This window comes from Fukomys damarensis, unplaced genomic scaffold (genome assembly GCF_012274545.1).
Source record: "Fukomys damarensis isolate Sample0158 unplaced genomic scaffold, DMR_v1.0_HiC HiC_scaffold_37, whole genome shotgun sequence".
In the NCBI taxonomy this organism is placed as follows: domain Eukaryota; kingdom Metazoa; phylum Chordata; class Mammalia; order Rodentia; family Bathyergidae; genus Fukomys; species Fukomys damarensis.
The window spans coordinates 26793420-26804564 of NW_022900949.1; the positions used below are offsets into that span (position 1 = coordinate 26793420).

At 40.2% G+C, this 11145-nt stretch overlaps 1 protein-coding gene across 1 annotated transcript in view; it reads left to right on the forward strand.

Annotated features, from left to right (window-relative positions):
* Nucleotides 1-11113, forward strand: part of Itga8 (integrin subunit alpha 8) — a 189065-nt gene extending 177952 nt beyond the window's left edge. The window contains exons 29-30 of the mRNA XM_010617262.1: nt 7987-8109; nt 10171-11113. Coding sequence (XP_010615564.1) covers nt 7987-8109; nt 10171-10257 — 210 coding nt within the window. The 3' untranslated portion in view covers nt 10258-11113. The remainder of the gene's footprint in view (nt 1-7986; nt 8110-10170) is intronic.
* The last annotated feature ends 32 nt before the right edge of the window (nt 11114-11145 follow it).

Consider the following 11145-nt stretch of genomic DNA (forward strand, 5'->3'; position numbering starts at 1 on the left):
TAATATCGAGCTTAAAAAATATGGGGCAGGACTCAGACTATTCAGCATTTTTCAATCAGACCATTTTGACACAGAGAAGTCCAGGTAGCAATGATAACTATATCAAAATTAATTTTTAATTTTAAAGACAACATGGTGAGTCAGGGACAGAGGGAAGAAACTCTTTTTTAGGGGAAGTTGGTTTTGGACCAGCTCATTTTTCCTTTCTTTACAGGGAACTACCAATCTGAGGTGGAAAATATAAAAATACACTATAGGCTTTCCTTCAATGAAATGTAATTTTTTAAAAATCAAGGCTATTAAACCTAACTGGTCCTCAGCAGTGTGGCAAGTCATGCAGAGGGGACAGAGCCACAGGAAAGAGGGGGCCAGCAGCCACTGTTACCCAAACTCTGCTTTTCCAGTTATATGTGAAGTTATCAGAAACTTCTGGAAAATAATATTAAGATTTCAGCCTTCATCTCTTGGTCATTCTATGAATATTTATAACCCCCAACTGGTACTCTTGGTCTTTGTTATTCAAAGTGTGGTTTGGAGAAGAGCAGAATCTTCAGTATCACCTGGGAGAGGATTAGAAATACAAAAATAGGTCTCATTCCAGGCCAGCTGAGTCCAAATCTGCATTTTATCAAAATCATCAAAGCATCCATATGTGCGGTCGTGGTTAAGAAGCACTACTTTATAGGTGGTGTATAAATTGATCCTGTTGTCTTCTCTTCGCAACCCAGGTCTTCAAACTTCATTACATTAGCCTCTGTAGCCTAATTTACTTTTAGCAATTTAAATTAATCTACTGATAAGTGATTCTCAACTTGTCGCACATAACAGAATTATCACTCATGCAAATATATAAAAGCATACACATGCTTAGACCTCACTTGAAGTATCTGAACTGAGGGGCTGTACTTTAAAAGCCTTACAAGTGCGGATTTGGTAGTGAAACTAGTTTATCCTGAGCATCACCTGGGAGACACACACAACTCAAAAGAGGAGAGGTTTATTTTGGCTTACGGTTTTAGAGGGTTCAGTCCACCCTCCTCTAGCTCCAAGGCAAGAAAGGTGCCGTAAAAGGGCCTGGTGGAGGAAAGGTGTTCAACCTTTGGCAGCCAGGAAGCAGAGAGAGAAGAGAGAAATGGGGATAAGATTTCCTTTTCTAGGTTCCACCTCCAGTTCCACCTCTGAACAACACATTCGGCTATGAATTCCTCTGTGAATTAAACAACTAAGTAGCATAGCACATCCATCATCCAGTCACTTTTCAGAAGCCCCTCCTCTGATCATGAGAATTTGGGAGCACATTTTAGATCTAAGCTATATACCCACCTGATGGAATTGTTAAGAAGATTAAGAAAGGTATGTACATAGAGCTCTAGTATCGCACCTGGAACAAGGGAGTCTCTACAGTAATCTTAATAATCTTCCTAAAAGCCTCACCTTCTCTGCTACATCCACTCAGCCCACATTGGAAATGACAGTTACAATGGGCACAGTCGCTGTATTTTAGAGCCAGCCTGGCCACATCTTTCTTCATTTAGATCACTCTCATTTTCTCACGAGCTGTCTGCCGTAGATTGGATTTATGATCAGCCCAGAAAACAGAGGCTTTGGGCTTTTAATATGGCGTACTCATGCAAAGAGGTTCAAAGGCTTATTGCTCTAAGAGATATAAATCCAGGCCCTTTGGTTTTCTCCGAGCACATGTTTCCTAACAGAAACACATGTTACAGTTGATTCCATGAACAGGATTGCCTCTTTCTGTGTTGGCCACAGGTGACAGCCTGCTGTTCTCAGCTCATCTCAAAAGATGCTCAAATGCTCAAATGCTTGCTTCCTCTACCTGCACCACCTGTTACCTTATTGGGGGGAAAAAAGAGACCTGTTATCTAATGCAGATGATTTACCACACCATGTATGTGAAGATTATTGGAAAAACATTTAGGAATGGAAGTGCTTTCAAGTCCCCCAATATCTAACTAGAGATCTTGCAAGCAGAAAGTTATCTGTGTGGTACAGGGAAAGTCTTTCTGTGGCTTGATTTGATAAGAGAGCTCTGGTTGGAGCAGGCGGAGATTTTTTAGCAAGTTCTCCTCAGGTCTTGTCACTTTTCCCTCAGAAATATCCTAGCAGAAAGTTATCTGTGAAGTACAGGGAAAGTCTTTCTGTGGCTTGATTTGATAAGAGAGCTCTGGTTGGAGCAGGCGGAGATTTTTTAGCAAGTTCTCCTCAGGTCTTGTCACTTTTCCCTCAGAAATATCCTAGCAGAAGAGAATTCCTGTAAGGTCATAGACTCAGTTGGAAGAGATGGTCTGAGGATCATCAGGGTTGCCGTCAGGGCCTTGGGGGAAAGCCTTCAACATCATGAGACAAAACAGTATATACTTGTTTTCCTAGACTCCTGTGTGTGATGGTTAGTTTGCTGGTTCTTCCTTTTCAAGATGGTCATAATTCAGCCATCACTTGAGACCTAAATAAGCTTCACACATGGAAAAGTAGTTTCCATCTGCTCCCAAACAGCATCTGTGTTTATAACAAATGAACCTCTGTGACATGACGTTTGTCCCCTTCAGAGGTGAGACAAAAGCTGTGATTCAGAGGGATACGAATGACCACTGAATCGTGGCGAAGAAGTGATTCAGCTGTTTGCACAATATTTTAGCTCACCAGTGAACCTTGCCACTTGCCCACCATGCAGCTAATATCCAATTTATATACAGAAAAAAGCATAATTCCAGAGGTGCTTATCATAAAATATTTCGTGGGAATTCTTATTTACAAACCTATCTGTAAACTGCAAATCCATTTGATTTGCAGAATTTGTAGCAAAATTTTGACACCTGAAAATGGGGTTCTTATATGAAACAACTGCTTGGAACACAGATTTATTGTAGGGACTACTTCTCTCAGAAGAGCTCTCTAAATGTTATTAAATGTGTGCACTACACATTTACTAAATGGCACTGCAAGTGGGGCGTCTTGGTACAATTATTCAAAACATTCTTCTGATCCCACTGATGTATGTTTACAGACGATCTTGCGATAAATAAATATAGATGTCAACATTAATTAAAGTTGCAAAGGCAAGGGAGCTCTTTCATCCTACCTTGGTATTTTTATTGTGAAAATATACAAAAACATATCAAATGTCAATGATAAAATGTAGACACCTTAAAAGTCTATTTATGGCCTTTCACCTGTAATAAAGAACAACACGATTTACAACACAACGAAGGTAAAATTAAATGTTCCTCACTTAACAGCACTTTCAGAAAATCTAAACTGCTTACCATTTAAGAATTTCACTCCCTGAGATTTTAAATGATGGTAATAAGTGAGTCGTTAAACTTTTGCACCATTTCTTGCAGTAGGTACAGAGATTCCACTAAATGGAAAAGTATTAAAACAGATTGTTGATTCATTGACATGGAAATGAATTTCCCCCCTAAATTTTAAGTACCCTAGTTATTCAACATTAATCTTTTTTTAAAAGAAGTTGACATAGAGCCCCAAGCTCTTATTTTGAAAAGAAACTTTTAGTGCTACGTGAATTCCGTCTTCTGCCTTGGGATACTGTTTTGGTGAAAGAATTTTATAATAAAGGACTTTGTAATTCAGCTAATCTCACCATTGTACAAAATGCTACGGTGCTGTACAGTGCAGTACAGCGACTGCTCGTCATTTGTGGACATTTCATTTCTGAAATGTAGCAAGGGGAACTAAAGAACCGAACTTAGAGTTTCACTGTACTTTAACTCATTGAAATGAAAATGGAAACACTGATGCATATAAAATATTTCTCCATTAAACATAGCTTTATTGATTTTGTAGCACTACATTTCATGTTTACCATTGAAATTTTAGCAATAATTATATGTTGCCAATGCAAAATGCACACTGGATTTTAGAGACAGTAAAAAAGTAAAATATCTTTAAATTTTTATCAAATTATGAATATTTTATATCAATTACTCACTGAAATAGTAAGTTTATAATAATAGATAATAGTTGGTATTTAGTGTTAAATAAATTATATTATTAAAAGTGATTACCACATGTACTGTTACTCTAATGTGCTACTAGAAAATTTTAACTTACAGTTGTGGCTTGTATTATACTTTTATTGGGCAGCACTGATCAAGAGCCAAGGTTAAAACTGACAGTAGGACCCATGGGACTTCAGAGATCCTGGAGAGTTTGATAAGTATTATTTGAAATGAATGAACATTTCTTGCTCTAAGTCAGTTTTTGGTCATTAGAAACTAAAAATAATGGGCCCAATTAATGCCAAGGTAAGCTTTTCGTAGACTTGTTAAAATGAATTATGAGACAAATAGAAACATTAAAAACAGCAAAGTTTTTAGACTTGTCAGTATTTTACTTGTTGCTCACACTTTCCCCAAATTAGTCCATTCTCCATCACCAGTGTATATTTAGACAAACTTGGGTCCTATGGAAATGATTGATTAAATTCTTCCCTGTTAAGCTCACTTTATCTGTGCAGAGCAGTAAGTTTCTACCTACAGATGAAGCACCCATTGGAATTGGCTGAGTTACTGACCTGAATATGTCACATGACTCCCTGGTGCTTTCTTCTCAGGAGGACCTTTCTTTCCTAGATGTATATGGGACTCTTTTAATCGTGTGCTATATTCAACTCTTTCCAGTAGCTGTCTGTCCTCTCCACATTGAAAGTCTGAAGAAATGCTCTGGGTTTTGCTGGTTTTCAGTATTTCCACTGACCTTGGTGTCCATATAGTGACTTTCCCACTATGAAGCAACAAGGCTGGATAAATACAGGAAGGCACCAGGGCAAAGGAAGTTCTCTGCAGCTGGGTCCATTTTAGACTGAGACTGGGCAGCCTCAGCACCCCACAGGTGTCCTAAAGATAGAGATGGAGGAAAACAGAACCAGGCTCGAGGGAGACACTTGAATTGTGTACCTTTAAAGACTGTGATCCTTCTCCCTAGGGAATTGCATAAGCTTACTTGCAAGAACTCTGCATGGCATGCGTCATTCTACCACTTTAAAGTACTCAGAGAAAGGTCTGGGGCTTTTACAAAAATGAATCTAATGTTCCGCAAAGCAGTCCGGCAGCTGTTTTGATAATGAAAATTTCAGAATTCTGGGATGGAGAAAGAATTTCAGATTTTTGGACCACTGTATAGTTACCATCTCCTCGCAGAGTGTTGCAAGGCTTAAATAAAAACCCAACCAGTTTTGTAACTGTCCCTATAAAGCTGTTCCTGGCTTCAAGGGACCCTGTTAAGTGTATGCTGTCAATTTCATGTTTTATTTAATTGTACTTTTTTACATAGCAGGAAGTCCCTCCCAGTATCTTCATTAGCTCTTTGTAAGGGGCTCTCCAGGCTTGTTTCTATATAGATAGACCAGTGCTATGGACCATGCATCAAAGCCTGCAGGAAGCAAGTGGCAAACGTACCAGGCAGAGGACTCAGTGGGCATTCACTCATTCCATTCCGTTTCCTTTGTATTAAAATCATAACAACTGAAGGGTCTGGGCCCCTTATTTCAACTCCTTTAGAATTTTTTTGAATTCACAAAACCAAGATTGTTTTCCCAATTTGAAATGAAATAGCTGCAGGTGACTTAAAATTTGAATTAGGTAAGTCCAGAGAGTAAAGGTTCAGAAATATCCATTGCTTCTCTTACCTGAATTTCTGGCTAGCAAATTTTAACACACTCTCACACAGGCACAAAATATAGATTTTAAAGTGTGTGGTTTCCTTGGTAGACTTAGAACAGAAGGGGAAGACATCTTCTATTTAAAAAAGAAAAACAACAATTTCGACGACTCCAGATTTCTTTTTCCTGGGTCATTAAAACTGGCCTGTAAGTAAATGATCATTATCGTCCCTTTCAGTTTCAAAGCTCTGAATTCTCATTACTAAAACCATCCGTCCACTTCCAGGAAGGTTAAGTTCATTTGGAAATACTACTTCACGCCTTTCTCGGATTACTGAGAATGCTAGGATTGAGCGTCGATGTCCTGAGAGGTAATTAACTAAGGTAAAAGGATATGCAGAGAAATAACTAGGTCCTAATTTGCTCGTGTCACCATAGATATGCAAAGGATCGCTTTAGAATAAACTAGCTAGGCTGTGGAATCCTGAACGCATTACAAATGCTTTGAGTCCTTGAAATAAAATTCTTCAATATGTGAGTAATGTGTCTCTCAGTGTGCAACGGTGGAATGTCCTCTCCGGAAGGCCCCTTCTTACTGATAAGTCAGATGAAATAGAGATAATGTTGGCGAAGAGCAGTAATGAAGGGAGAGGGAGAAAGTAGAATGGTGAGTAGGTTAAACCCAGCCTCGACCTCATCGAGAGTATCTGTCAAGTCCCCGGCACTCTTGTCAAGACGGAGCCACCATCAGGCTCCTTACTTTGTCGATTCCGCTCTTCGGTCTACACAGAAATGATAGTTGGGGCTGCAGAACCGAATGAATGATGGCATCGTGGTGTGTGCTGCATACAGGAAGTTGACTGAGATGGGGGAGGCAATAAAAACCAGGACGAGCCCAGAAGAACATCAGCAGAGCCCTCATATCTAGTTAAGAAGGCAGAGGAAGAAGAGGGGGCCCATGGCTAAAGCCCAACACTAGAGTTAGGTGATTCCCTGACAGAACAAGTTCTAGAGGCACCAACATTTGTCGTGGTTTCATTCTGTTCTGAGGGGGTGGTCTTTAGAATTATGGTCTAGAGTTCCTGAGCATGTTCCAGGATTGAAAGTGGATCAAATTTTAACCACACTGACAACGAGGAGCACGTAGACCAATTTAGTGGAAGCAATGCTTGTTACTCTGTTAAACCAGATATGCCTGTGTTGGTAAATAACGTCTGGTTCCAAGAATAGGTTTCTTTCTCTTTTGTTTGACAACAGATTTTAGCAAAATGGCTGGGTTGCCCCTTGATTTTGCATGGAGGTCTACAGCTTTCATGCACAAGCTCCCAACATACAAGCAATAGAAGTGTTCCTTCTGCCTACCTGGGGAGCGGAAGGAGGTTCTTAGACACTGAGCTTGTGATGTGGGAGCATCTCATTTTCCTCCAGGCTCTTTTTGCAATAGTGGGAAATGAAATCAGCTCCAACGTCCAAAGCCTCAGTTCAATTCGGCGCCTCAAAAGTGGATTTAGGATTGAAGGCTGCTCCAACGTAACAGGGCAATATTTACTTTGTGCCTTATGGTGTCAAGGCAAATAACAATCAGAGAACAATTCTGCAAGGAATAATGTTACTTGCTTGGGGATAGAACAGCATTGCAATGGGAAAACACATGCTATAGTCAACTATGATTTTTTTTTTCAAAGATATTGAGGCAGAGGAAACTTTTAATAGCAAAATGAGGAAGATCTCACAAAATAGTTTGAAAGGATAATCATTAGCCACATGGATTACTAGCCAGGGAATTGCTATTCTGAAATTGAATAGACAGTTGCTGGGCAGACAACGTGCAGAAGTGTTTTGAATATGATCCTGGCCTTGGTGCAAGGTAGTGGTCCTGGCAGTCTTTTGTGACAGTCACTATTAAGCAATCGTGCATCACAACCTCCCCTTCCTTCCCCGCCTCTCTCCCTCCACTTCATTTCTATTCTTGAATTCCCAACTTGCCAGACCCAGGAACTTGCTTCTTCTTAAAAGACCATGTCTGAGCCAGGCGTGGTGGCACATGCCTGTAATCCCAGCACTTGGGAAGCTGAGGCAGGAGGATTGCTATGAGTTCGAGACCAGTCTAGGCTACATGGTGAGTTCCAGGTCAGTCTCAACTACATAGTGAAACCCTGTCTCAAAAACCCAAAAAAGAAAAAAGAAAAAACTATGCCTGACTGCTACAACCCCACAAACTTCCCTGTGGATGATTTCAGTTATTGTATAGAGTAATGCAGAATGATCCTCAGTATTACCCTGGCAGTGACTATGTGCTTCACCAGTTTTCAAGTTAGAACTCATTTCCTTTATTTTCATTTCAGATTAAGACGTCAGTTATTTGGGCAACTCCAAATGTTTCCTTCTCAATCCCGTTGTGGGTCATAATACTGGCAATACTTCTGGGATTGTTGGTTCTGGCCATTTTGACCTTAGCTTTGTGGAAGGTGAGATGATTTCCTTTGTTTTCCTTTTGCACTGCGGTGGCCACTGAGGGGCTTTAGAAGGATATTGTTGGGGGAGTTTGAAAGATACTGTTAAAGGAATAATTTGGAGGTTTAGAAAGGTCTGAAAGACAAGCAGAAAAAAGTGTCTTGTTTGCTCTGTCTCACTTCACATATCCATGTAGCTAATGTTTAAGATGACGAGTAGTCTTTGATATTGTTTTAATCTTGAGATTTGTAACCAAGCAAGACCTGCGATCTTTCCCCTTGGTTTGGAGTAGTACTGTTAATAGGAACATTTCTTTCTGGTTTAATTAAGCAAGGTCATAAGCTTCTCTATCATCCTGTCATTAATCCTTTGAGATTTTTCTTTATAAGCACTGCACTCATGCAATTAATATAGGTCGATCGTATTTTTAATTTTGATTATTAATGAGGCCCAGTAGATCATGCATGCTATCAGGTGCTTACACTTGTTTTGTAATCTTGTCTATTCGTCTGTCTTTAAAAACAAATTTGAACCCAGTGCCTTCCTACTAAACTACATCCCCTGCCCTTTTAATTTTGATTTTTTCTATTTTTGGAGACAGGGTCTCACTACGTCACTAAATTGCCTGGGCCAGCCCTTGACTCGTGGTCCTCCTTCCTCAGCCTCACAGAGTGCTGGGATCACAGGCGCTGCCATGCCCAGCCTGTCTTCATTAGGAAGCATTACCTTAGTCTCTGATGTGCTCTGCTGAGGTTTGTTCTAAAAGAATACAATAGAAATTAATTTCTGGCTCAGCAAATTACACAACTGCCAAGCCGCATGGAGCCTCCCATTCCAGATGCCAGTGTCACAATTACATGACTATGGAAGGGATTAATCCAGTCGCATATTAGTTAACTGTTATTGTCATGGTCCCCTAAAAACATAGTGTATTTTTATTTTGAAACAATGTGCAGGATGCTCAATAGACCTACAAATTGGGAAGGCTTTGGCTTTGTACTAAATAATAGCTCTTCTAATAATGATCAGCTGTTTTGCGCCACCCTGAGCCCCCAGAATCAATGGCACACATTTAGAAATGACTCTTGTGTTACTGTCTGTTTATAGTAACTATTATAGATCCAAGAAACACAAAGTACAATCATATATTCCGATCGACAGACTATTCCCCTAACCCTGGAGAAGAGCCCATAACTGGGTTTCCAACATAAGAAGAGATAAATAGGAATTGAGGTTCCAGGGTTCTAGCAAAAGACACATTCTCCTTGGCAGAATACTAATTTGAAATTCAAGGGGGACAAAGCCCTAGAAAGATTTCTTCGCACAATTGCTGGTGAATCTGTGGAAAGTCACTGGAGTATTCATACCTAACTGGTCCTGCGATTGAGATAAAGGACAGATGCATCCTCCTCTAACTACTGTGTGTCCCACCAAGTGTGGGGCGCTAAGCCATGATCTCCTCGTTTCCTCCCAGGGTCACCTGGAGTCCACAGCAGGAGACAATGTCCTGTTTCTGCTCAACAGTTAGTACTGTTCAGCAAACTTGCAGAAAAGCAGGAAGGGAACCTCTGGGGCATGCTGCTAGAATCTTAAGGAAATAGCCAAGGTGCATGAGTGGTCTGTATGACATAGGGACACTCAGACAGCCTGATGTAGTGACACGCACCTGTAACCCCAGTATGTAGGGAGCTGAGGCAGGAGGGTTGTGAGTTCAAGCTCAGCCCAGACAACTTAGCAAGATACTATCTTACGATAAAAAAGAGTGAGGGTGACTGGGGATGTATGTAGCTCATTGTGAAGGCCTTCTGTTCAATCCTCAGTACTATGAAAACAAAAAATATAGAGATATTTTACTATCTCTTCGTGGTCAGAGGACACAAATGCTGTCCCCCTGCTCACCTTGCCCTGTGCAATGAATTCTTTTCTCTAGGCAACTAACAAACACATTACTCGCATCTCTTAATTTGGAGAATTGAACAGATTACATTCACAGAGCTCCAAGTTCATATAAAGTGACCATTCTTTGAGTAAGGGCTTTGGCTTGACCCTATAATCTGTTTTTTTCTTTTTCACAGTGCGGATTCTTTGACAGAGCAAGACCTCCTCAGGATGATATGGCTGATAGAGAACAGTTGACCAGTGACAAGACCCCAGAGTCCTGACAAAGAAAAATTAAGACACTGTTCAAAGACAAGAAAGGACAAGGGGACTAAATAATTATAGCTTTCCTGTGCCTGCCAGGGAGCTAGGAAATGGAAGGGCCCTAAGATTATCACCTCATCTACTCTGCTCTTTGGGGAAGAAAGTTCCCACGGAGCCCAGTGAACCATCTTGGAAATGGCAATGGCAGCACTAGAAGCAATTTGCAGTCTCGAAAGATTTCTTTTGCTTTTGGGCCGGGGATTTAGCTCAGCAGTTCTGCTGCTTGCCTTGAAAGTGCAAAGACCTGAGTTCAATCCCTGGTACCAAAAAAAAAAAAAAGAAAAAGAAAATGCTTTCATCATTCCGTATTTGGCAGACATACCAAAATGGGCACAGGAACTTAAGTTGCAAAAATGAAATATCTGAATTGCTACAGAATTTAGAGCGTGAATTAAGACTGAACTGTCCAACACTACTGTATCCAACAGAACATTCGACACCTCCCTCCAGAAAAGAAATGTTTCTAATGGTGCGATGGCTCAGGGAGACAAGCAATATGTTGATGGTACTGTGAAAGTACTCTTGTAATGACAAAGATAATTTCATAAGTGAGGATAAAATTTTATTTATTTATTTTCCATTTCTCTAGGTGGAGATTCCGGTTGTCTAGAGGATTTGGAAATTAAGATTTGCTTAGCTAGTATTCAGAATCGCTTACTTCATTTCCTTCCTAGGATACCCACTTTGTTCAGATAACTCACTTAACAGAGCTTTTTCAAAATTTAGACAGTATTAAGAAAAAGCAAATTGATATTAGGAGTCAGTGTGCTTAATGCTTTGCTTCTTTCTACCTGGAATGTTAGTCACACCATCCAGGCACTCATATCTGCTCAATTTAACTTTATAAA